This window comes from Acromyrmex echinatior, chromosome 2 (assembly GCF_024713525.1).
Source record: "Acromyrmex echinatior isolate Ae372 chromosome 2, ASM2471352v2, whole genome shotgun sequence".
NCBI lineage: Eukaryota > Metazoa > Arthropoda > Insecta > Hymenoptera > Formicidae > Acromyrmex > Acromyrmex echinatior.
Window position 1 is genome coordinate 12831680 of NC_141853.1, and position 27969 is coordinate 12859648.

The 27969-nt window shown below is 32.1% G+C and overlaps 3 protein-coding genes and 1 long non-coding RNA gene across 22 annotated transcripts in view; 2 read left to right on the plus strand and 2 right to left on the minus strand.

The window, feature by feature from the left end:
* Positions 1-17703, minus strand: part of LOC105152197 (uncharacterized) — a 30632-nt gene extending 12929 nt beyond the window's left edge. The window contains exons 1-10 of one of the 7 annotated variants that reach the window (XM_087403466.1): positions 17551-17703; positions 17153-17307; positions 16922-17080; positions 16149-16256; positions 14647-15703; positions 12114-12264; positions 11283-11414; positions 9507-9590; positions 9060-9287; positions 821-1024 (exon numbers count right to left, since the gene is read on the minus strand). In XM_087403466.1, coding sequence (XP_087259592.1) covers positions 821-1024; positions 9060-9287; positions 9507-9590; positions 11283-11414; positions 12114-12134 — 669 coding nt within the window. In that variant the 5' untranslated portion in view covers positions 12135-12264; positions 14647-15703; positions 16149-16256; ... (1 more) ...; positions 17153-17307; positions 17551-17703. The other 6 variants (XM_087403468.1, XM_087403467.1, XM_087403471.1 and 3 more) reach the window with 6 other exon arrangements.
* On the plus strand, positions 1033-8267 carry LOC147910508 (uncharacterized). Its single transcript, XR_015544249.1, has 2 exons — positions 1033-2179; positions 2249-8267. It is a non-coding gene; the product is annotated as an uncharacterized LOC147910508 (long non-coding RNA).
* Positions 17704-17866: 163 nt separating the features above from the next.
* On the plus strand, positions 17867-23574 carry Pex12 (peroxisomal biogenesis factor 12). 13 transcript variants are annotated; one of them, XM_087403481.1, is made up of 9 exons: positions 17867-18015; positions 18121-18481; positions 20022-20051; positions 20129-20251; positions 21187-21295; positions 21379-21578; positions 22679-23047; positions 23149-23234; positions 23326-23574. In XM_087403481.1, exons 4-9 carry the CDS (start codon positions 20132-20134, stop codon positions 23435-23437), a joined length of 996 nt encoding a protein of 331 aa, XP_087259607.1. In that variant the 5' UTR covers positions 17867-18015; positions 18121-18481; positions 20022-20051; positions 20129-20131; the 3' UTR covers positions 23438-23574. The 13 variants fall into 13 exon arrangements, with proteins under 13 accessions (XP_087259607.1, XP_087259604.1, XP_087259605.1 ...); XM_087403478.1 differs by having other exon boundaries at positions 17876-18015; positions 18130-18481; XM_087403479.1 differs by lacking the exon at positions 18121-18481 and having other exon boundaries at positions 17876-18015.
* On the minus strand, positions 23519-27776 carry LOC105152265 (mitochondrial glutathione transporter SLC25A40). Its single transcript, XM_087403475.1, has 7 exons — positions 27471-27776; positions 26888-27054; positions 26057-26191; positions 25741-25903; positions 25461-25654; positions 25301-25382; positions 23519-24660 (listed from the first exon to the last, which is right to left on the minus strand). The coding sequence occupies exons 1-7, from the start codon at positions 27586-27588 to the stop codon at positions 24413-24415; spliced, it is 1107 nt and encodes a 368-aa protein (XP_087259601.1). The 5' UTR covers positions 27589-27776; the 3' UTR covers positions 23519-24412.
* Positions 27777-27969: the final 193 nt, after the last annotated feature.

Below are 27969 nucleotides of genomic sequence, written 5' to 3' on the forward strand. Positions count from 1 at the left end.
ACAGTGCAATAAGTTTTGAAGTGAAACAAATATACGTGTTGAATATGAATATACGGACGAATAAGTGCATTCAGAAGCACGATCGCTCACTGAGCGCTGTGTCTGTATGTACTTGTTTGGTCTATATTTTTAGATTTAATGGAATATGCTAATAGGGGTGCGCTCAGCGGATTCAACAATTGAGTGAGCGTTATTAGGTCTGTTCACGTAGCTTACACTTTTTGCACTTAGCATCTTCGTTTTCTCTCTTTTCAACGCTCAAATATATCTATCTTATTTTAAGTTCAAAAATGTTTGGAGATTTCAAATAGCAGACCTATTGATGTATTCTTCCAGATCTAAAATGCTGATTGGATGATTTGAAAGAATACACCTAAAGTCATTAGATTTCTAATAAAGTACCACAATGAGCTTTCGAGTTTGATTGCGTCAAAATGGCGGAACTGCACCATATTCACACGCTATTTTGCAGTAATGTACTGCTTACGTACATGTACTGCTTGCGCATTTTACTCATTCGCTTGTGCTTGCTTGTTCGAAACTTGAAAAACTGATATGAATGCTTGGCAAGCCTCAAAATTTATATATGAATAATACATTCATGCATTATTCATACTTTGTTGCACTAATACTTTACAACGAAAAAATCTATGTTAGATTAAAAAATGTGTTGTAACCTTTTTGTGACCGGATGAACATGGCCTAGGCGTACTCACAAAGATAAATAACACGCTCTAATTGAACGAGTGTTTAGTGATTTTATAATTAAAAAGCATTCAACAATATGACAATTATCACGTACACAGACATATTTTCTTACTTGTTCGGCGAAAAATCGTGATCGTGCCTCCTCAAATTCCGTAGCGGACCTTATGTTCGAAAATGCAAAACCCTTGGTAAGTGTGATCTTCGTAATTGGTATCTTGGCCTCGAGTATCAATTCTTTACTGATGTCTTTCACCCCGCAATAGTCGTAATAGTAGTGAGTGGTAGCCGAGTGTGTGTTCACCCTTTCATAATAGACCTATGGAGCGAGAGAGTGAGAGATTTGTCAAATGCGTCTTTAACTTTTCTGCTATCGCGACATCAATTATTATGAGCGCGATTCACTAAAAATATTTCCTTAACTAATCGGAAAAAAGATTTGATAAATCTTCGTCCAATCTTTGGTCCAATCAAAAAATGTTTCAAAGCAGATGTAGCGTGAAATGGATCGCATCAATGGTTGCCAGTTGTATCAATTCTGTACATACATGTACAACCGGTCACAGAAAGGTTGCAACACTATTTTTTCGATGGGTTTCTAAATGCAGCTTATTCACCGAGCGATTCTTATTTGTGGATCCATATATAAGAGCACTAATCGCTCGGTGAGCAAGCTGCCTTTCGAAACTCATCGAAAAAAAAATATTGCAATCTTTCTGTGACAAGCTGTACATACAACGTGCAAATTGAGTAATCCACGCGATTCCATAACTTTCATTATGATGAAAAGGTGAGCCATCTCACAGGAATTTATATGGCAAGAAATTTCTTGTCGAAAAGTGAGATTCGAGAAAGAAAAACTAGAGCCCCAGAAAGAACGCGCTTTTATTTCTGAAATTCAGCTATCAAGAAATGCAGCTAAAAAGACTAGATCGTTGACTTCGATTACGGTAAATCGAATACGCTATTAAGGACATTTTACAATGCATGTCATGACAACTAATCAGAAGCATAAATAATACCATTAATGCTTCTAATTGATTGTCGCGACAAACGTTTCAACTGGCAACGGATGTTTGCAACGCATTGTAAAATGCCTTTTAGATATTTCAAGTTTTACGAAAATATAAAAGGCATTTACGGTGAAATATTAAAATCCGAATTCCCCTCCTCCTCCCTCTCCCCCCCCCCTCCTCGGATCTGACTTAGCTATACTAATGGGAAGGGAGAAGAATAGGAAATATCTGGTAATCTAATATGGTCGATTCTGTAAGTAAAATATAGTGAAAATGCGAAAAGTGAGCAATCTGCGCGATTCCGTAACTTTCATCATGACGAAAAGGAGAGTCATCTCACGGGAATTCATTCGGCAAGAAATTTTTTGTTGAAAAGTGAGATCCGAGAAAGAAAGACTGAGAAATAGAGTGACAGAGGAACCACAGCTGACTGAACCGACTGAATTGACAGTTTGAAGGTTAAGACTTAAAACTCTCTCTGTTTCATTTCAAAGCGAAAGAGATACAGAGACGGAGAGAGTTTTAAGTTTTGCTTAAAGCCAAAGTAACGTTGAGCCTAAATACGTATATATTATAATTTTGCACAGTCCAAAAATAAAAATAAAATCAAATGATAATATACATGATAGCAATTTTGTTAATGGATGAAGAGGATGAAGAAGCCTTTGAACCACATATGAGACTTACATGAAGGCTGGTATTCATAGTCAGATCTTATATTCAAGATCATCTTAAGTACAGTCTTAAGTATAGTCTTAAGATGTCATGAAACAATAAGAGAGCCGTATTAACATCTTAAGACATTACTTAAGACAGTCTTAAAATAAGAACGGACTATGAATATTTAATTTAATTTAGCTTATTGCAAAGCTATAAGAAAAAGACTACATGTTAACAGAATAATAGATATAAAATATGAAACAATTGACTATAGTTAACATAAACATAAATACAATAGACAATAGTAGCTTACAAATGATTAGGCGTCAGCAAAATTGCTGTTACAAAGCCTACCAATAACAAAATCAGAAGACAACAATAAGAATAATAAGAGGTAAACTAATAGCTAAAAATATACACACACACACACATACACCCACACATACACTCACTCACATATACATACACATACACCCGCACATACACCAATCACATCAGTCTCGTTTGAATACTGAAACGTGAGGCAGCGGAACGAAAGGAGGATAGAGAAGGACGAAGAGAGGGAGAGGTTTTTATTGAATCAGGAAGGGAATTAAAATGTTTGACAGAAGTATAAGAAAAAGCAGCACGGAACTTAGTGGACCGATATATGGGGAAGTATAAGTAATCTTGGTATCTGATAAGAAGAGAGATTAAAAGAGGAATGATGCTCAGATGTTCAACTGAAGGAGACGACGCAGATATAGGAGTATTGGAGCAAAGGAGGGAAAATACAAGACAGCACAGGTAGAGAATAAAACGTTGCCAAATTTTAAGACAGCCAGATTTCTGATAATACGGAGATATGTAGTCGTATTTACGAGCACAATAGGAGAAGCAGAGACAAGAATCGCTGTACACGATTTAGCAGATATTGGTTAAAAGCAGGAACATAGACATCAGCGTAATCAAATAGAGAACTAACAAGTAATTGAGAAGTGAGGAGTTTTTTAGAGCATTAAAGGATGTGGCGAAGGGGATAAAGAAGATGTAACGAGCATAAGCAGCACGACACTTGACGGCCACGTGTTTCGAATGACTATGAAGAGTCAACACCAAGAATCTTAATAGAGGAGGAGCGTGAAATTAGAATAGAATTAAGAGAAATGTCGAAGGACTGAATACGGGATAACAATAATGAGGAACCGACAATTAGCAAGGATGATTTAGAAGAATTTAGATGCAGGGCATTATTAGTGGACCATTCGGCGATAGATTTTAAGTCTGTATTCAAAGCAGAACAGATTGCTAAAACATCAAATGGATGAAAGGATTTGAGAAGAATTAATCACCTGCACACATGAAGAGCTCAGAGGATAGAGAAACATTAGACAAATCAGAGACAAAGTTATTAAAGAGTAAAAGTCCGAGAACGGAACCCTAAGGAACACCAGAGAGAACGACACGAATAGATAAAAAAAAGAGGAAAAGGATTATATATGAGGACTTGCTGCGTGCGGTTTGTAAGTAATGAGTAGATTAGCGAGATAGCAGAATAGGAAAGACTGCATAATTTCAGTTTAACTAAAAGTAGATCATGATTGACGATATCGAAAGCCTTTATGGTCAAGCGCAACGATGAAAGTAAGGTGACAATTGTCGAAATTACGAAGCACGACGTCAGAGATGTAAAGCAAAGTTCCGTCGTCGTGCTGTGAGATCGAAAACTAGACTGACAGGAGGGAAGGATATTAAAATTGGAGACAAAGGCATTAAGCTGAGAGAAACAGATATACTCAAGCAGCTTTGAGAGGAAAGAGGGGAACGAGATAGGACGAAAAGATGGAAGAGAAGAAGGGTTATTAATTTTAGGAATGGGAAGAACAATTGAGTGTTTCCAGGAAGAAGAAAAAGTACTGTAAGAGAGGGAGAAATTTAACATATAGAGAAGGGGATCAAGACATTGAGGAAGGCACAGTAGGAGCACGATCGGAGAGATCAAGAGGCCTAGTGGAAGTCAGACGAATGCGCTTAAAAATACTGTAGAGATCGCTGGGAGTAATTGGAGCAAAATTAAAATAATTACGTTTTCAGGAAACGTGAGGAGAGGAGGAAAGAAGATAAAAGAGTTAGAGGAATAAGACGAAGAAGGTAATATCAAGAAAATGATTATTCAGGAGGGAAGGCGCAAAGATATAGAAGCAGAGGAGGATTGTGCACCACCAAGGACACGGAGATTCTTCCAGAATTGGAGCGAGGAATCAGTTGTAAGGGAGGCAGAGAGGAAAGACTTTTCCTCACGATGAACAACAATATTCACGTCGTTCCGCAAACCCTTGTAGCACCGCCAGTCCGCAGGAGACTGAGATCACCTGAATCTAAGAAGGGCATGTCTCTTCAGCTCGAATCGTCAGACTGCACCATTCAGCCATGGAGCGAGGGGATGAGAAATACGCCTACAAGTAATCGGGACAAGTCGGTTAAAAATTACAATATAAGAACCGTAAAACAAGAGATCATCTCATCAACATGCACCGCATATAAAAGGGACCAGTCTGCCTCAGCTCAGACTCGATGTCTTCAAGCCTGATTGCATAAATGTTACGCGAGACAGAGACACGACCAGGGCGATGTGATCGCGGAATAGCTAACATCGCATGGATAGTAAATCACATGATGATTACTCACATTGATCGCATTGCTGACTCCGCACTTAATCATATTAATGCTCGACGAGACAAAAATAAGATCCAAGATGGTTGCCGAATTACATGTTAAGCGAATTAGAGCATCAATTAATTGCTTAAGAGAAGACAGATACGATATCAAGTAACAGTTTGGCATTATAGTTAATTCGACCAAGTTGACATTGAATCATCTAAGCATATGATCGCATCAGTTATACATGCCGCACAGGACAAGCATGACTTTATAAAGTCGGAAAGCGGCGCACCCGGAGGGCGATATACACAGACGACCGCCACCCGCTGACCGTGAGCAAGATGGAGAGACATAGCAACAGTGTCAGTGAGAGTGCTCACCGATCGGACGCCCAAGCCGATCAGGGAGAATTGGAGAGACTCATCGATATATAGCGACACTGTCCCCGCGGCGGCTTGTGGATCTGTCCGAGCGAATGAGTAGTTATCTATATCGACAGATCCAGAGTCGGTGGAATTCCGCAACCAAATCTCCCCGACGGTCAGAATATCCAAACGATGGAAGGCGATAACGTCTCTGATCAATACAACATGCGAAACGAGCGACCTAACGTTGATGTGTGCAACAGCAGTCCGCCTTTGCGAGAGACACCCGAATCCGAAACCGAAAATTGAGATGGATCTGCAAGAAGTCAAACAGGACCATCTCCACCGGACGCAAATGGCAGGAACAGGGGAGCGGAATGAGAGAGAGTGGACGGGGGTAAAGTCGAGAACGGAGAGAAGTAAATCTGGGGAGGTATAACGATACGAGGGCGTATTATCCCTGACACGAAAATAAGTGATCTCCCTACGTATCCAAACACGCCCAACACCATGCCGCCGCCAGTCAACGAGCCTCAGCAAAAGCGCGCCGCTCAGACGCAAATAGCCCGCTTGCAAATAGAGATCTTCCCAGCCGGCCAGGAATCACAGACATCAAATGCATTCAGTTCCTTCTGACGAGCTCTGGCGATCAGTTCGTTGTCGTAAATTTGACAACATGAAGACGAGGACGAATTCTTGGCAGGAATCCTGAAGGCCCGCGCAATCTCCGGTGAAGACATCGAAACATCAAGGAAACTTTTGTTAGTCTCAGTGCAATTTTCTGAAGAGACCTTTGGTAGACCGAATACGAATGATCTCTCTGCTCATTGATTATGCGCTCAAAACTAGCGGACAGTCCATTCGACAAGACATAAGAACAGAAATCGGCAAAAATCGCAAGGCCAGCACGCACCTCCCCCTCCAGCCTAGCGAGACGCTCCTCAAGGATGACCTGCCTTGCACTCATAGCAACCAGATCGGCGGATCTGTCACCGCCGCCAGTCGACCCGTCGGCACCCTCAACATCCGAGACGCCGTAGCACCCCAACAAACTCCATCATCCTAGCGTTAAATGTCTCCGGAATGGGCTCGAGACGATCGAAAAGACTAAGTTCTGATTCAATACGAGCAATTCTATGTTCCAAAGAAGAAATGGATAGTTAAAGACAAGGAGGACTTAATTGCAGAAAGAGCAGATGAGACATCAGAAGGCATCCGCGAAGAATGACACCGCTCTCCATCACTCTCGTCAGGTAGAGATGAGAGAAAAGGCGGCGAGACGCAACCAACCAAAGAGGCATCAGCCCCAAGCAGAAGCAACGACGATCCACTCCCAGCTGCAAGAACAGGAGCTCGCAATCATCAGAGGGACGCAAACTATTGTCAGCGCCATAGAAAGCGCAAGAGCGCTTACGCGAAATAAAACGTTTACATTTGGTACACGTCAACTGACTCATATAAAAGTACACAGAAGGTAGATACAGTACAGAAGAATGTGTTTACGCGTAGGATCACACAAACAAAGCGCGCAACAAATTAACAAAATAATTATTTATAATTATGTCTGTCTTTTAAATAAAGACAGAAGCGAATAACGTATAAACAATAACGGTAACGAATATAATGGCTAGATTTAAACATAAAATTATGACGTGATTATAGAAATTATTGCGCAGTTACAAAATATTACAAGAATGTAATGAAAAACACACAACTAATGCTGTACAAACGCATTAATAGAATAACGAAAACACAGAAAGATCGCGTCACTCACTCACAGAGATACATTCTGCTCGCCGATCAGCATTCGCGAAGATATTAAAAGTAAAAAAAACAAACATTAAAAATAAAAGTAAAAAAGTAAAAAAATTATGTTGCAATAAGCATCAATGACTAATATAAAGCACAATAATGAAATAAAGCAGCACTTTTCACAAAAGAGAATGTCTAAGTTGAACAAGAAAGCGAAATCAGAGCGGCGAGCAGAGATGTTGACAACACGAAGTGTCACATGAGACTGAATATTGCTCGAAGATTGCTTAAAGATATTAATTTTCAAGATGTTAATAATATCTATCAAAATATTAAAGATATTAATTTTTAGGATTAACTTTGTAAATAATGGCAGAAAATTATTTAGGCCCAATTCTATAACTCATGGTTTACTTTTAACCACTTTTAATCGAAGTTCGACTTATTCCTTATCTGTTTTCAATTCTAGAATTCAAAAAAAATTAGGAATAAATTGAACTTTATGACTGTAGTCCGATTCATGCTGACAACGCTCATGAGCATCGTTTATCTTCGATTAACATTTGACGAATAACAAGGATGAAATGATTTTTAAGCGTTGGGAGCGTGAATTGGACCGCGACCTATGTTTTACTTCACATTTTCACATTTTTCCCCACATCGGCAAATCTATGTGATTTCGTATTTTCACTTCATCGTTATAGAATCACACGGACAAACTCATGTGAGATAAAAGTGCGAAAAGTGAGTCGAATGAGATCACTCACTTTTCGCACTTTTATCTCAGGTCGATTCTATAATTCGAATTATAGAATCGACCTCCCTTGGGGGTTAATTGCATATCATCGTTGAATGTTCTCACTTCTCGCACTTTCATTTCACGTGAAAAAATACACGCGATTGGTTATAAACACAGTGAAAATACGATATCTCTACACTCACGAGAGTGAAAATCATAGATATGAGTGCGAAATGCAAGTGATACAGAACTTTTGTTATGACACACATAAACACACACACGTGTATATGTAAAATTTATAACAAAATATGATTTATTTCAACATTAGGATATTTATGAACCGTGTATTATTCAAATAATTAACATAATAAAGTTATACAGTCAAGCGGATCTTTGTGTCCAATAATATTTTTGTTTGAGTGAATTTTATAATCTTTCATAATTTTTATTTGAACTGGAAATTTTAAAATTTATGCAAAAATATTATTAGACATGAAGATTTGGTTCAACTGTATAGGCCATTTATCATCTTAGTTATTTAAGTAATTTACATATTTATATACTAACCTATATAATTTTCTAAATGTCAGGGATTTCAAATGGATCTTGAGTATCTCGTAATTGTCTTCTTATTAAAATCAAATGTCTTTTGCGAATTTTATTGTTTTCGTTGTCATTTTTCTCCGTACAAAACATAAAAATAATGTCCATTGCTGGAAATAATAATCTATGTCTTTAAATAGAACGAATTTTGACAAATTTCAATTAATTTCGACTAATCTCGACACGCTTTGACACCATTTGATACAATTCGATATAGAATTTCTTGTTAAGCAATATCACGTGAGAAATGTCGCATTTCCACTATGATGAAAACTACCCAATGAGAGCCTATTTTTATCATTTACACTAGATTTCGAGATACACAATCGACCCCCTGATGGATATGCATATCTACGTGAAATCACACCTCTAAAACATAAGATCTATCATTCAAATTACGGCTGTAATTTCATCAAAGTGAATACATATAAATATCGAAAATTTTTAAATTTCTTTTATAATAAATAGTTCTTTTCTATTTTAATCTTTCAAGCAACTTTTGTGAATATGCTCATGAGTTCGTGCTTGAAAGGATTAAAGAGGAAAGCACATTCGATAAAAGGTAATGGGGCGCGTCACCTGTGTGGTAGTATAATTATCTCCATTCCTATAACGCGTGATTTGTCGCTTCCTGCGTACGTAGTGATAGGAAACTGCCTTCCACCATATTCGCGGCTGTGCCATCTTTAGCTGTGCCAATTTGGACAACACGCTGTCCTGGCTCTCCGCGTGTAATAAATCGATCCTGATTGGCGAGTGATAGCACTCCACCAGATAAACCAGATACAGCATCCCCATAAATGCTACCTGCGCGACAAAGAGAGGGAAAGAGGCCAAGATTATAATGAAAGAGCCAAGGGAATAGCGCGACGTGTATTTAAGCGTGTGGAAAGATCGAGCGAAAAGAGTCGATATTACTCCTCATCGAGTTTTTTTTTTTTTTTTTTTTTTTTTAAAGAGGAACGATTCGTAACGAAGAGGAAAAATAGGAGAGCTCCTTTTCATATTTGCCCTCGATATACATACCGGAATATATATATAGCCGTCATCACAGGGCGATGATACGTGTCTCGTACTTCTAATGGGGAATTTGGTGTAGTTGACCATAATCTGAGAAACAAGAGAAAGAATTTTTGTTTACCGGATTACAACAGAAAATTTGCCTATATACGTATGGTGTACATAAGATAAATAATGTAATTGATGAATGTAATGAATGCTCCTTTTGAGAATATTCTAACAATTTAATTATATGAAAATTTAAATTATTTTGAATTTACTCAAAATTCTTTAGCCTTAAAGTTGAAAAATTTAAGTTTTATATATAATATAAAATAACTTAAAAATCTTAAAAAAATCTTTCTTTAGACATCTTTTATAAGCGCTTAAATATCTGAAACGTTTGATACCTTTAAAATAAACTATTAATTTCTAAAAATTGCCGAATAAGCGATTCACATAATGTTATTCCTGATTAAAAAGTGAGTTGAAAAATCCTCTACCATTTTGCAACTAATATAGTTAATGGTTGGATAGCCGGATACGCGCTTATAACATTCGGCAATCTTTAGAAATTAATATTTCATTAACCATTGTGAAAATTACAAAATTATAGAAGACTTTTCGACTCAATTTTTAATCAGGAATAGTACTACATGATTAGTGTCTATTATTTAAAAAAATACCTTGTATATATGTTGCATAACACGTTATTAACGTACATATTACACGTAACATGTTAGTGCTACATATACACGTACATGTTAGTCGTAACTTCCTAGAGGCAATATTTGTAGTATAACATATAATTACATTGTAGTAATTACATTCAAATAGAAGAATATGATTTGTATGACACCAAACATTCTCGGTTCTACGATCGACCAACAAATCATATTCTTCTATTTGGATGTAATCAACTACAATGTAACTATGTCTGTGTTTGTTGGGTAAGTACACATGGCAATTTTAACAATTCGATCACATATTCAAATTGGTTTGAATATTATTTGAAACTGATTTTAAAAGTTTACAATTTAAAAAATTTTTTTCACATCTAAATATATCCTTACATAGGATTACATCAAGCGTCGAGCGTCTGAGGATGTAAATATGATCATATAATGCCGTGAACTCACTACGTACATGTTCGTATCACTACCAAATTCGCAGCACTATCACTAGCCCAATCCGAAATTTTTACAGAAAAAATAAAAGATTACAAATTTCTTTATCTATTTTTATCTCAGTATGGCGACCAGTCACACTGGAGGTAAAATGGATAAAGAAATCTGTAATGTTTTATCTTTTCCAGCTTTGAACACGAAATATACCACGCCAGATACATTAGCATGTATATTTTAATCATGGAAAAGGAATTTTTTTTAGTTTTTTATCAGTAATACGGACAGCTCCAGCATCCCCTTAATAATCCTTCATATGTAATAATCTTTTTTATTAATTACTAGTTTTTTTACAAATCTTTTTTGTATAATAAAATATTTGATTAATCGCATTTGTATCCATTTTTATTAGGAAGGATGTAATATTTGATACTTATTTATGCACTTGGCGTATACTTGTTCATTTTTTTTGAAAGATTTCTTTAGGATTTCATAATTGAGACTTCTTTAACGTCTTAAAGGAAAAGATCTCCAAGATTCAATAATTTTTGGATAATAATAGAAAATATTTGAAATAGTCGTGATTCGAAACAATTTGATGTTTCATCCATCGCATTCAGCGGCATAAAATCAGTTGTAAATACAATATATATTCAGATGCAAAATATCTTTCACGTACCTTGGTAACGTTGGCACATCTGCACCATGTTACTGCCGCAAGGCAGCCGTATATAAGGACTGTCAGCACCAGGCATTTGCAATTCGGTTCCTTTTGCAGCGCGCCGCATAACGTCTGAGGTACCGGTCGCTGCTGAAGGTAAAAGATTAATGCACAAGGTTGTCAGTTATTTGCAAAATTAGAGCGAAAAATGTTATATTTAATAAAAGTAACAAATTTATCTTAAGTAGTTTTTGTATTAAATTAACACTATTAAACTAATATGTAATATTTTCTCGCTATTTATTAATAAAGTAGATTTTTTATGTACCTACATATATGTATAATAGTCAAAATATTTCTTAAATAATTTCTTAATTAAACCGATAATTTCAAGTTTTGGATCTTTTTAAATAGACATCTAACAATAAGATCTATTTATGTCATATTAAATTGGCAATATTAATTTCTATAATTACTAATTTCTGTAATTACTTTCATAATTCTGCATTTTTTTTATGGAATCATAATAGTTCAATTATATAGTTATATTATAATCAATGTATTTTTTAAAATTAAATTAATTATAATATAATTAAATTAAACGCGAAAAGAATATTTCTTACAAATATTTTTTGATTATTTCTACATTCAAATATCCTATTTTGGACTGGAGTGTGCAATGCATCCTGAATTGCTTCTAGCACTAACAGTTGAAAATGAATTTTTCTTATAAACAAGATTAATATGATTTACTATATAAAGGATTCTGGAACGATCATAACGAGCAAGAAGAATGAACAAAAGAAAAGAAACTGAAGGTGAACGATACTCTCGTGTTTGCTAACGTACTTCCTCGTTTTCTCGATTCATTATGATAACGATGCTACCAGGCCACTCTTGAACTGGACAATTATCAGCCGTTAAGGAGAAAATTACATCATTTCAGCATGGTCTACCTTTCGCTCGCTTTTCGCCGAAATGCGGATTTCCTCTTATGCTCCTGCAAGTATCACGACAATGTGAATCTATTATTCCTTTCTTATTGAAGACGTTCGCAGGATCAAGCTTACATTATGCGCGAAAATTTGCGGGATAGATATTGTATCATTGAATGTATGTGTAAATTTCCTATCAATGCGAATTGTCCACTCGGAAATAATTTATCAACTACGGTATTCATGAAATTTCGTATATATAGTGTTGCGCTTAAATAAAAATTACCTAGATAAGAATAGGATAAATTACACATAAACGTATCTTAGATAAGATAAAGATGACATCATATTAAATATATCTAGATGAAATTATAAGTCAGAGGATTCGTATGTTATTAAAATAATTTATTGTTAACATTTTGCACACTATTTTCCGCCAATTTTCCTAATCTATTTTAATTAAATTCTTAGATTAGAAGGAGTCCATATTTCATTGTTTTTATTGTTAAAGCATTTCATCTAGATAATTTTAAGATAATATTTTGTTTTTAAACAAAACGATTTAGAATATAGATATATTCATATTTCCACTTACAATATAAATCTTTATTTCTTAAAAAATTAGTTTTTTTTATAAAAAAGAAATTCTTTAAAATTTTATACTGATGGGAAAGGGGTGCATACTAAATTCGCTACACATTAACATAATTTGAAAAGATTGCACTTATTTTTTACCTAGATAAATATAAAGATAGAGCTAATACTAGATATTCTAATAATCTAGACAAAAATAATATAAAGCCATTTATTCATCTACATAGATAATTATCAAAATAATTATATATTTAAATAACAGCAAGCACTAGCTGAATTTATTATATATATATCATAAAATTTATTATATTTTTCTAAAAATATGTTACATTATATTTCAAAATATTTTTATTGGACTTTTTTCTCTAAATTAAGATGTTTTTTATTAAACTTTTTTCTGTAAATTAAGACGTTTATTTCTATGACATATATATATACCTACATCTTTTCCATAATATTTATCTATAATAATTACAAAAACCATATACAAATATGAAATAAGTTGCACGATTATGGTAACAATACAATTTAGAAAATATATAGCGATAGAATCCCATTACATGATGGCAACGTTATTCGCGCGATTTATATAAAGATTGCAAAATCAATTGCTCAGTGTGAGAGTTAGCTATAATACGCAGGCGCACATGTCGAGAGAAGGGGGGGGGGGGGATACAAAATTAATCTAGTCTTATCAAAAGTCGTCGAACGCTTATTATGCGCGTTTACGTATTCAATTATGCGTGCAGTATACCGAAAAAGCACCCTCGTCCCTAACGACGCTTGCAGAGATGCTTTTCAATGGGACGGATTTATGGAGTGACAACGATGTAACACGCAAAAATCTCACGATGCAAACATAAACTACGTTTACAAAATAACTCTTAATCATAGCTATTGCTTAATCATAGCTCTGAAGAATGGAATGACTGATTGGTCATTTTCACATAGCTACAGAAGTTATATTAAACCCGATTAAGGGTAGTCATTCAATATTCAACTTTAATCTTCAGTTACTCTCCAAATAAATCTAATTGTGAAATACATTCAGAAGAATTGCTCGCGATGGAGTGATTTTTCGATTTCCATCGTTGAATTTCATAAACATGATTTTTATATTTGAACAAACAATATCTGTAATCGAATGCAATTTTTTAGCTTTAAGTTTATGGCTATCTGTAGATTGTTTTAACAAATAGGATAAAAGCAAAGAATATCGGTTTTTAAATTAATATTACTTCGATATAAACGCATACGAAAATTTTAAATTTATACAGAACTCTTGAAAAATATATTAGCTACAACATAAATGAGAATCGCCAAAATTTAAATCCAAACAAAATTTTAAAAGATATTAACTAAAAAGTAAGGTGTAAAAAATGTAAGGGTCTAAAAAATAGGATTTAATATGAAAAATACCGATTAAATTTGGAATAAAAGTAATAAATAATACAAATAAAGTGAAAATTTGTTTATTTATATAAATTGATTAAAATGGAGTTAAAATAATTCCTATTTTTATATCATTAAATAATTATGCAAAATAAATATTAACAACTAAAATAGACATTTTTCACAACAAAAACCAATCCTCTATTTTCGATGTATTCTATATTATTTGCATATTTTCATATAACAAATAAAATCTTTCCGTGGCAATAAACAAGTTAGAAATCGCAATTATAATGAACATAATATTATTCATACAACATTATTAAAAGCATTTATATATATATATATATATATATATATATATATATATATGTGTGTGTGTGTGTGTGTGTGTGTGTATATATATATATATATATATATATAATATAAAATCTATGTAATATAAGCATTAATAAACTTACCTTTAATTTGTGAGAATACTTTTTAAATAAATCTCCACAAACGCAAAAAATAAATAAATAAACGCTTATATTAATGTTGCACGTTGTCGCACCGAGTTTATTGTTTGTCATAACACGTTTACAACTGCACGTTTACAACTTCTACCGATTATTGTCAAATTGCAATGCTTTATTTAAAAAGTAAATCTCTATTATTCGCATTAGTAGCTCTAATTCCACATTCCCTGCTTTTACCCTATCTCAAACGATCAAATTTATATTAAAGTTAAGATGAGTTTAGATAAGAAAAAATATATGTAACAAAATTAGAGAAAAACCATATGTTAATTATTATCACGCAAGTCCTGTAAATCTTGTAGTAGGTGCATCTATCATACGCGATTATCCTTTTTTACCGCCACTTTGGTGGACATCTGGATGACATCCGCCACATCCTTGCAACGCGCGCCACGCGACTCGAAGATCACGATTCCCTCGTCATATGCGCGTGGACTCAGGTTTTATCTATATATTGGAGAAGGAAAAAAAAGTTGACGCGAGATTGTGTTTTCAATCGCAACAAAATTCACAGAATTGACGAGAAAACAGTGACGGATAAATGGAAGATATAAAGTGCGGCGACACTCGGACGTAGCAATGAATTACCGTGAAACATGGGTGTGGATCTCTTGAGAAACGTGACGCGATCACAATCACCCGTTCTATATCGTTTACTATACGAAGCATCCCCGCGACGGGATGGCGCTCCGACTGATAGACAGAAGTAATCGACGCTCGGCGTCGGCGTCAGCGTTGGCGTCGACGTTGGCGTCGACATTGGCGTCGACATTGGCGTCGGCGTTGGCGTCGGCGTTGGTGTTGACGTCGGCATTGGCGTCGGCGTTGGTGTTGACGACGCAATTGGCATCAGCGTTATTACCAAAAGTTGTTGTTTCTACCCGCCTATTTGCGAAGTATTGATGCTCACGAGTCGTTTATTCTTCCTTATTAACTGTGCTGCGCGCATAAACGAGTGACATCATGAACCTTGACTAGCCAAAACATTCCCTCAGAATATCTACTCGGGAAAAAAGTTTTCATATATAAACAATTATATATAATTATATATAAAATATGTTCATATATATAATTATATACATTTATGAAAAAAAAGCTATATATATATATATATATATATATTTATATATGTATAAAATTAATTCAGTTTTATTACTAAAATTATTGATTAGCATATTCTAAAATACACAATACTATTTTATTTTTATCTGTTGGGTAAGAAGCAAGATTACCCAATCATATGCGCGGATTATCAAATTTATATCTAATAGGTAAAATTTACCTATTAAAAGGTGAAACAACTAGCCCTTAGTCATTTCTTTGGCGATATCGATTAAAAAATGTTTTCTTCTTGAACAGGTTATATTCAAAATAGTGATATAATATTTAAATATCATGTATAATTTTTATAAAATCTTTATCAAAATGGTAAAATAATAACCTACATGCTCATATGCCGCGCCACGCCCACGCTGTGTATGCGCCGCCCCTGAACTATGCGTAGGAACCATAGACAGTATAGATAGAGGAGAAGCATAGACTCTTGAATAAAGCTGGAAATAGAGAGCTTACAATCAGAGTGACGCCATACGGGTATCACTTGTGATTGGTCCGCTATATTTTAGCCATTTCCTCCAGTTTTTTAAACGCATTATTTTCTAAATTTTGAATTCATGCTAAAAAATGCTCAAAAATTGTGACAAATTAAAAAATGATAATAAATAAATATTGTATATAAAATAATAAAACTTTTACATATATTATTTATTATAAAATTTCATTTATTTTGTACTATTGCAATATTGCACATTACTTTATACAAAACGTTATTTATTGCACATTATTTGCGCTATTAAATGCGCTAGTTTATTATCCATTCTCTGTTCCTACATTTTAGGAACAAAATGCATCTGTAATAATATTTAAAAAATCAAAAATTCAGAAAAATATTATATGTATATATTTCATAAAATATTACATATTAAATATCGTAATTATCATATTATTTGATTTAGACTCACAATGCAATGATATATAATTGAAAAGATTACGACAAAAAGAGAAAGAATTAAATTCGTACCATGTGATGACTATATATATACTTAATGCCAAGACACTACCGTGTCTTCAGATATTATAATTAATCTGTGTATATTTTATGTTACATTTTTATTTTAATATTTTAAATACATTATTTATAAAGAATAAATTACTTTACCTCACATACAGATGAATTTTTTGACGGTGTCCAATTTTTATATTTGCCATTTATACTCTAACCAATTCATTCGGCGTTCTGTTTTTCGGAATTATTTTCATAATATATCCTTTTTTTAATGAATTGTTATAAAACGGTATTGTACATCCAACCATATTTCTAAAATAATTTCAATAATTTTATTTTTATCAAGGTATCTTTTTATCAAGGTATATATTTATAAAGGTATACCTTTACGTATCTATGTTCAATATTGTTGCACCTAACCCTAAAACTGACAGTCTGTTGGATAGACTGAGACCGTATATCTCTTTCTCTCTCGCAGAATTTCGCTAAAATATGACGTCATCTCTCGTACGGCGCCACTCTAATTATAGACTCTCTAACTGGAAACACAATAAAGAGCGGACAATAAGGGCTATCGCATACAAAATTCCGCAACAATAACCGTAAAGATATATCCACGCAACTTGCATAGCCGCATAAACGTATGCATAAAGAAAGTTAACCAATCGCATTTCTCTAAAGACGCACGTGAACAGCAGCATAAATATATGCATAAAGAAAATTATCATTTTTCTTATAAAGTCGCACGTAAAATATGATTGAATAATTTTCTTTATGCATACGTTTCTGCTATGCAAGTTTATGTAGATATAAGCGAGGAGCACAAACTCTTGCATAACACATAAAACATAAGAAATTCAACCAATCAGAATTCTTTATTTAATGGAAAGGAAGGAAACGAAGGACTTTAATTGGTTCAATTTCTTATGCATTACGTTTTATGCGTTATACAAGAGTCTGTACTTTCCGTTTTAATCCGGATCTACAATAGGTGTTTTAGGCCAATATTACCTGCATCCGTTTTATGTCATACAACAAATTTTTCTAGCGTGTTAATTGGCTGCAAGATAAAGAGGACTTCAAACCTCTTTATCTATAGCCAATCAACAGGCTTAAAAAATTTGTCGTACGACAAAAATCGGACGCATGTATTGGGAGTACAAATTAGTTCGGTCCGTTTTCCAAAAGATGGCTCCGGCTGTTATGAATAATTCATAGTGACAGCTGATTTTGGCGTTTTCAGAGAGGTTAGACATCTGCTAATAATATTCAGTTTATATCGCTTTGAGTTTCATACAAAAACCTTGATTTTTACTGTGTTTGAAATGTCGAATTTTGTGTTAACCAAGCAGCATTTGCAGGAGGTTCTAATTTTCTACTTTAATTGAAAGAAAAGTGCAGCTGAAGCCCATCGAATGCTTGTCGAAGTTTATGGTGATACTGCTCCAACTGATAAATCATGTAGAGAATGATTTCGACATTTCAAGGAGATTTCAGCGTTGAAGACAAGCCTCGCTCTGAACAGCCAAAAAAATTCGAAGACAAAGAATTAGAGGCATTACTAGAAGAAGATCAGAGTCAAACGCAAGAGGAGCTTGCAGAATCATTGGGAGTAACTCAACAATCCGTTTCTGCACAATTGAGAGCTATGGGAATAATTCAAAAACAAGGAAATTGGGTGCCTTATGAACTGAAACCGAGAGACGTTGAAAGGTGATTTTTCACTTGCGAACAGCTAATTCAAAAACAACAAAGAAAAGATTTTTTGCATCGGATTGTGACTGGAGATGAGAAATGGATATTCTATGACAATCCCAAGAAGAAAAAATACTATGCTAAGCCCGATCAATCGTTGCCATCGACCTCAACATCAACATCAAAGCTGAACATTTATGGTTCGAAGATCATGCTCTGTATCTGGTGGGACCAAAAGGGTGTTGTTTACTATGAGCTGCTGAAACCTGACGATTCCATTACGGGCGATCGGTATCGGCTACAATTGATTCGTTTGAGCATTGCGAGAAAAACGGCCGGAATACGAGCAAAGACATGATAAAGTTATTTTTCTTCATGACAACGCTCGGCCTCATGTCGCAAAAGTCGTAAAAAATATTTGGAAACGCTCAAATGAGATGTTTTACGCACCCGCCATATTCTCTGGACATTGCTCCTTCTGATTATTGGTTGTTCCGAAGGATGCAGCACGATTTGGCAAGTCATCGGTTCATTTCTCCAAAATTGGATCGCCTCCAAAGACGAGTCATTTTTTCGAGATGGAATTCGAAAATTGCCTGAGAGAAAAAGTAGTAGCCAGCGATCGACAATACTTTAATTAATCTGTTCATTCATTTTGTTTTGAAATACAAAAAAACGAACCGAACTAATTTGTACTCCCAATAATATTAGTAGGCCTTAAACTTTAATGCCTACTGCACACTGGACGCGGTGGGCGATAAGTGACGAGCGATATCCAATAAAATCTCTACTTTTTCTCATGTGACTATGCAAAGCAAAGCTCTCATTGGACATAACTTATCACATATCATAGCTACACCAATCCAGTATGCAGTAAGCGTATAAGCCGTAAAAAATTGATTAATTGCAGTCGAATGCGAGGAGAATAATTGTTTGTGATTTGTCCATTCTTATAGCTTAAAAGTTTATTATAGATCCGGCTTATGCAAGTCTGTGCTGCAGCATTATTACGAACTTTGTTCGCTATTATCTGACATACAAAAGCATAATAAGCATCATAAATAGTTTTATATTAAAACCACGAAAATAGTTCGCCCGTATATAGCAGTGAGATTTATAATGAGCAATGTGTTTTGATGTGGCAGAAAGAGAATACAATTAATCTTTTATAAACATTAGCCTAGTTTCCACCGAGGGTTTAATCCGGATCAGAATGTGAGAACCAACCGACTACAGTCACTGTCAACATTTCCCTGTCAATCGATTGTAACAGAGGAATACTTGACTGTAGTTGATTAGTTCTTACATTCTGATTTGGATTAAACCCTCGGTGGAAACTAGGCCATTGATGCAAATTAAAGCTAGATATATTGATGATATAGGCAGTAAATTTGTGTTTTTAAAGTAGTGAATTTGTGTAATTAAAGTAGAATGTATGGAACGTATACATTAAGTAGTATCGAGTCGGGATGACAGATATCTTAACCTTTAAAGTCTCGTACTTTAACGCTTGATAACTCAATTTATGAGGCCTACCACCGCGTTTTCTTTTTTTCAGATTCTTTCATTTTGAGTGAAAATACATCGAGTGAGTATATTTTTATTAAGATTCTAGATGGGACCCGTATTCTAAATAATTACCATGGTATATTTCTATGCAAACAGATTATGGCAGAAAAAGGTGCTCATTTGACTGGGACTGCATATATCAGGCCTTCTATCTTTGAGATTATTGCACAGGAATCGCTTGCATCGACTCTTGAACCGGCTTTTAAAAAAATTCTTTCGGTACACTGTCATTTAATATTTTAATATATTAATGCCATGTTATAATACTTTAAAATATTAATTGATTGCATAATTTTTGCATAATTTTTCTTAAAATATATTTATCAAAATAATTTTTAGATATTTTTATCATATCAAATGTATTATATATTAACAATACGATATTTATCTAGAAGATGCTCACCTTTAATTTCAATGAAATTGTGCTCATTCGATACATGTTTTTGTATGAAACGACAGTATCTAACAGTAAATTATGCTCAGTCCAGTGAAGTGAAATATTAATTATTATTGAGTTAATTATTATTGAGTTAGGTTAGGAAATTTATCACATCTCGATGGCGTAGAGGGTTACACAAATTCTGTTTTATAAATACAAATTCTCTGCTTAAAAAACAAATTCTTTTCTATTATAAAAACAAAAATGATATTATATAACAAATTATATATTTTATTATGTTTTTAAAGCAGAAAACTTGTATTTTTAAAACAGAAAATTTTGTTTTCAAAGCAGAAAATTTATATTTATAAAACAAAGAATTTATGTAACCCTCTATGCCATCAATGTGATAGATTTCCTAACATAACAATAGTTAAACGATTTAAAAAAACTTTAACTGATTAATCGCTTCGAGGGACTGAGCACAACATTTTAATGCCAGATCGATTCTTTCGTTTCATGCAAAAACATGTCGAATGAACATAATTTCATTGAAATTAAAGGTGAGGAACATCTTCTGGATAATTGCTCTAAAAATTTTTTAGAAAATATATTTCATAATTGTTTATAAAATAGCAATCACTCAAACAATCAATTAATTAATTAATATTACATTACATTTAAAAAATTGTTGTTTATTTTACATATGTATGATAATTATATTATATTATATTTAATATTCTAAAATGTAAGCCTTTAATCTTAATAATTTTAGTTTCTTGTATCTTTCAATCTTGAGAAATATGGACATATTCTTCAATGGACAGATGAAGGGTATTTAATTTTTAATGTATGTCTTCAACGATATTACCTAAAGAGATATTGTAAGTATCTTTCTATATTCTAATATATGATGTATCTTAGTATCTTCATATAATTTCTTGAAAAAAAAATGTATCATTTTTAGTTGCATCATTTTCTGAAACATTTTATGGTTTGAAACGTGTCACAATAATCAATTCCAAGACAGGGTTACAAAAAAAATTATCACATAAACAACAAATATTATCATTAATAATAATAGTGACATTTCCATATTTAAAGAATAAACTTGTGCAACTTAGTTCAAAGTATAAACTGCAAAACATAGACAGTACATCAAGAAAGGCGAGTAAAAAAAATAACCATCATTTTTAAATGCACACAGTATGTTCAAAAAGAGAAAAATTCTATAAAAATCAATAAATTCAGATAGCAGTACTTCATTTCAAGGAATCTATATAATCTCCTCTCTTCTCGATTTATGCAATAAAACGATAGTACAATGATTGGAAGCTATTATAATACTCTTCTTCCGAGATTACCTTTAGCCTATGCGTTTTAATCGTATCTCGGATCATTGTTATGTTATCAAGAATTTCTTTTTTTAAATATATTAGGTGTTGGAATTAATTCGTAGCGTTTTACAAGTGATGGGAAGTACTTTCATTAATGTATTTTTTAATGCTCATGTGAAATAAATAACATTCTTTCATTAAAAAACGCTACGAATTAATTCCAACACCTAATAATTTTATATTAAATTATAGAAAAGTAAAAAAGAAATATTCAATCAATATTGGCTTACAGAATAAAAAAAGTCTGTCGAGATTAGGTGAATATAGGAATTACTATGATCTGTTTTTTTGGCCAAATCCTGGCTATGCATGCAGGTGTGTTGTCATGGAATTGTTCTTTTAGGTCAAATTGTGAATTTAGTATTTTATTTAGAAGTTTTTAAATCGCTTTTGGATTGGGACGCATTAGGCACGATTTAAGCATTTCTGGATTGATGTCTTCTGCGCGACAATATTTGTGCACACAGCCAAGGTTGTCTTGTAATTTTTAATCAACGACAAAGTATCACAGTAATCTACCCACTTTCCATATCCATCTGACTTGACTCTGACAGACTTATTATCTTCTTTAAAATAAAATTGCGCTTAAAAGGAAAGTTTTTTTTTTATGATGTACTAGCGATATAAGACAATAGAAATGTTTGTTAAATATCATTTTATAAGAGGCGTATTATAATAGTTTTCAGTCATTGTATGTACTGCTATTTTATTATGTATATCAAGAAAATATGAAATTATATAAAAGCCTGATACGAATAAAAGTTAATATCTGAATTTGTTGATTTTTTAGAATTTTTTCTATTAATTTTTCAGACATGTTTTGTGTGTTGTACAATAATTTCTTAACATATTAAATATTTCTTGATACAGGGGAGGCAAAAGATTTTCAATAAATGTGTCGTTAAAGGACTTTCAATTCTTTTTGTAACATATGAAACTCTTGTGTTATATAATTATATACTTTACGTATCTGAGAAATCAATATACCCATCACTCTTGTTAAGACTACTATCCGTTACACTGACATACGCCGATCCGCAATCTGCTCTCACTGTCACAGAGTTATTAAGGAAGATAAAATATAATTCATTCACTGTCTCTGATGGATGGAATATACTTCAAAGAATCATTACTGGCTCTCTTGAATTCGGAGCTTTCTTCTTACAATTTCTTTCTTGGTGGAATCAGGAAAATTATGACATAGATATTATGAGTCTTCCAGCTCCACCACCACCAAAGGTAAAAATAAATACAATGAATTAGCATAATAATTCAATTATATAATATCGATATAATTTAAATTACTAACAAAAACGAAATACAATCTTTTGTTTTAACAGGTACCAAATATAGCGCAGCAATATAAAGGAATTTGTCCACTCTGTTATAAGCCTCATCATATACATACCGTGCTTATGGTATCTGGGTAAATAAATAATTTTAGCACTCAATAAAAGTTGTTTTTCCTATTTTATTTTTAAATAAAATACAAAATTAATTTTACGTCATTTTTTTAGTTACATATTTTGCTATCAATGTATTTTGTCAGAAATACGGATAAAAAAGAAATGTCCAGTAACATATTATCCTGCCAAAGAAGATGATTTAATTCGTCTATATATAGAATAATAAATTATATATTCGTGTAATTTTTTATATATATGTTGAATATAATATACACATGTAAATGTTAAAAGAAGAAAATGAGTGTTGTGAGAAGAAGTTGGGATTTATTCGTTTTATAAATAAATTACATATTTCAGTTATTTGGCATTATATCTTCAATTTAGTTGTATTATGTATAATATATAAATGTGTATCACGTAGTCCCGTGGTAGTAAATGGTCTTCTCTCTAGTTTTAAAATAAAAAAAATCAATCATCAGTCAGTTACGTTTCTACGGGTGAAAAAAACGAGTTTGGTAATAAGATGTGTGGAGTCCTCGCTAGATCAAAGAGTCGTAATGAGCCTCAACAAGATACCCCTCGAGAGTATCCAAATGGTGACGATATGTAATAAGGAAGAAAAATAGAGATTTTCGATGCAACTCACTTCGGTTGCTCTCGATTATGAGATCTCCGCAATATATATATATATCAATAATGTATAAACGAGCGACATAGATTTGATACCAATATCGAAAAAATGCATGAAGAAAATTTTTGCAAAATATATTAAAATATATTTTTCAATAAAACATAATTTTTAATTGATAAAATAAATTTGTAAAATATAAACACCAAAAAATATTCAACACCGTTGTACTTCGGTAATCAATAAAAAACCATATATTTGGAATTAAATTGTACCTTCTTCAAAAGACACAACATTATAGCTGTCAAATTAAAATAAATATTTTATTTTATTTTAAACTAAAAGGAGAAGTTGAGTATATTTTACACATGTATTTTATCAACTATTATAGAAATATTATTTGATTGAAAAATATTTACATCTTAATGTTTATTTAATATATAAATAAAAATTTTATTTATATATCTTTTTGCTTCTGACATTACAATTCAATACATAATGATCAAGCATGAGCCTTAATTAGTAACTTTATTATTAGTTTTTTATTTAGCATATTATTTGTCTTCAATATCATTTTGTATTATTAGATTTGTGTTGCAATAAATGTACATCACGTTCAATTTCAAATTCGATAGCTTTTTTAGCATTATACGATTGAAAGAAACGTTTGCCATGTTCGAAAGTCGCAATCATAATTGCACAAGCTGGGGCTACTTTTACTAAACGCGGTATTAGTCCAGTGAATAAACCTTTTAATCCATTCTGATAATAGATTCTTTGTATTATAGTCCATGTAGTACTGCTACGAATAGGTTTATCTAAAAATCCACATTAATAAATTTTATACAGGGTATTTAGCGTACTGATTCGCACGATTTTTCACATTTTCGATAGTTAAAAAAAAAGTTGAAAGGTGAATCTGTTTTATATAGGCTGCAATAGTGGAAAACGTGATTTATTTAAAGAAAATTTGAAGAAAATTTTTTTTTATAAAAAAATCAAAGCATCTTAAATTTTTTAAATAGATGAATTCAAATCATTACTCAAATGTCACTTTTATTTTTATTAATTTTATTGAGACTTAATATCAAATCTGCAGCATTATTTATAACAGCAGTACTTACAACCTCTAAAACACGGAATATAAACACATACATACATGTATTGATTTAATAAAATATGCAATAAAATCAGTAAAATCAGTACATCAATAAAAATAACATTTCCAGTGATTTGAATTCATCTTGAAGATCCTTAATATTATGGAAAAAAATTGTATGGTGCTATTTAAAAAAATTCAAGATTACTTTGATTTTTTTTATTAAAAAAATCTTTTTTAATTTGTAGCCAGTATAAAACAAATGAATATTCACCTTTCAACTTTGTTTTTTAACTGTCGGATGTATCTGAAAAATCTATATATAAAATATTGGCTGCAATTGTATATAAAATATTTACCTGAATAAATTTCTTTTTCGCCCATTTCGATTTGTCTATGTGTTTTTACTACATCAAAGGGAATAGTGAAAAATGCTGCTATCTACAATAATGTTTACATCTTAGCTTATATCTTTTTGGAATATATAAAATATTGTAATTGTGTTTTTGAAATACATACAGATCCAGCTACAGCTCCAGCTACCAGATTAAAAGTAAAAGTTTGTTGTGAGCTATACAGTCTCTTTATAGTTTCATAATTTAACCAGTATATAGCACTAAAAGGAACGTCACGAAGAAGAGTTGAACTTAATCCCATCCACAAGCCAGAAATGCCACTATATCTCACAACTATTTTTAATGTTTGTGTTATTTCTGAAACACATAAAGCATATATGAAATTGCCAAATCTTATTTTAAGCTTCTTTATATCAATTTGATATTACATGAACTTATCCTACCTGCATAACTTAGTTTCTGTGATTGCATTTTTGTTCTTATCAACTCCAATGGACTCACCAGTGTTGCAGCCCAGATTCGTGCTGTGCCACCAGCTAATATAGGAATCCAGAAAGGTTGTTCCACATTGGTTCCCTTCTTTTTAAATTGTCTATTATATGTATCCTAATAACACACACACCACATATATATATATATATATATATATAATATATATATATAATATTAAATATTTTATCTAAAGTTCCTAGATTATATATTATATATAAATAAATTAAAGCTAACAAATTATCACACACGCAATGAAAGTACTAATACCTTCAAATATAATCTTAATTGTTCATATGAAACAAAATAAATTACAGTTGCAGGTACAGCTAGAATAAGAGTAGGGCTTAAGCCACTCCATAATGATGCTATACCTTCTGTTTCACTTATTTTTAATAAAGCATCCTGAAAATAAAATTAATAAAATTAACAAATGAGTGGGCATTATTAATATTGTAAGATTTCTCTTTGTATATATATATATATATATATATATATATATATATATATATATATATAATATTATGACTATGTATTCTATACATTACATCTTAATATACAAAAAAGCAAGTAATTATATCTTATCTTATACTTTTTGTTAAAATAAATTTTATTTTTTTGTATGCTTACATATAACAATGATTCAATATATCAAAAACTCTTTCAAGTAAAATAGATCTAATTCAGTCAGCATATGTTCTTCATTTTTAACAAAATTTGATCTTATAATGCTTGATCAAGATTTATATCTATAGATATAAGATTTTTATCTATAGATTTTTATTTATACTAAATATTTATACTAAAAAGTTTTTAGTAAATTTTGTCAATCTATAGAAAAAAATATATAGGAAAAAAAAATATTAATTAATTTGTTATTATATGTAAGTATAAAGAAAAGATAATATAATATTGCATTTCAAATATCATATGAAAATAGGGTATCAATCATGAAATTTTTTTCCTAGAAATAAAAGTGGAAAATTTCTCCATTAACTTCGATGGTTAAAATTTTCATTTTTCACTTTCCATCCTAGGGATAAAGTTTTAAGATTAATACCCAGAAATATTAAATGTCACAATTATATAGTAATTACATACAAATGTCCCATTAAATTTTCCATTTCTTTTCATCCAATCAGGCATTTTACCGTTGGTACATGGACATAAATGATCCATTAAACCATTGCAATATAGAAAACATTTATTTGAAAGCATTGCTTTCTGTTGTGTTTGAAGACGTATTTTTACCACATCCAATGGAGTCACTAGTAAAAACATCAGGAAAAAAACATAAATATTCAAAATTTTATAAAAAGTGCACAAGCAACCAAAGAGATCAAAACAAATATAATTTTTTAATTAAAATAAAAAATGTAAAAATATTATATTTAACTTCGAAGGAATATACAACATGAATATAACGAAATTTTACAATTTTCTTAAGCTGATACGATTTAAAAATGGCATATTTTGGAAATATTGGTAATATTCTAGTCTTCCTAAGTATACAGTATGTATATGTATGTGTATATATATATATATATATATATATATATATATATATATATTTGTGTTCAAAATAATCTAACATTTTTATAAAAATAATATATAAATGTATTACTGAGGAAACAAAAGTTATAAATTATATAATTATCCACTTATCACATTATTACAAACTTACCAAACACCGATGTAATAAATGCACCAGTACAAGAAGCTACAATTTGTTGATAAGGTTTGATACGAAATCTTGGATCATCCAAGTCAACGTTCGACGACACGTTGATTAATTTATTCATTGCAGAGAGTGAAAGAGAGATAATTTTACTTCAAAATCTACATCACATATGATCCTTTCTTTTATTCTGATAAATCCTGGTTCTACAATGAGTCAGTAATTCGTAATCGAAAAACTTAACCAGTAACACTCTTATCAGAGAGAGACCTGAGAGAGGCCATGTCGGCCTTTTTCCTGTTACCCATGATGTAATAAAAAAGGTGAACCAATACGCATAATGGCGGAGGACCGAGATCTCGACCAATCAAAGATTGAGCAATTTGTCCGGCGCGAGTTACGAAGCTCATAAGATAAAATAAACTAAACATGAAAAAACTAATAATAATATCTATAAACTAATAATAATATCTATAAATAACATTATATTTCTTGAATTATCCTT

Excerpts from the sequence above, each read along its gene's own strand:
- Pex12 (XM_087403481.1), top strand. The coding sequence starts at position 20,132 with ATGGCAGAAAAAGGTGCTCATTTGACTGGGACTGCATATATCAGGCCT. Across the intron at positions 21,579-22,678 it reads TAGACAGTACATCAAGAAAG|GGGAGGCAAAAGATTTTCAA; the intron begins GCGAGTAAAAAA and ends TTCTTGATACAG. Across the intron at positions 23,235-23,325 it reads ACCGTGCTTATGGTATCTGG|TTACATATTTTGCTATCAAT; the intron begins GTAAATAAATAA and ends TCATTTTTTTAG.
- LOC105152265 (XM_087403475.1), bottom strand. The coding sequence starts at position 27,588 with ATGAATAAATTAATCAACGTGTCGTCGAACGTTGACTTGGATGATCCA. Across the intron at positions 27,055-27,470 it reads ATTTATTACATCGGTGTTTG|TGACTCCATTGGATGTGGTA; the intron begins GTAAGTTTGTAA and ends TGTTTTTACTAG. Across the intron at positions 25,655-25,740 it reads ACAGAAACTAAGTTATGCAG|AAATAACACAAACATTAAAA; the intron begins GTAGGATAAGTT and ends TATGTGTTTCAG.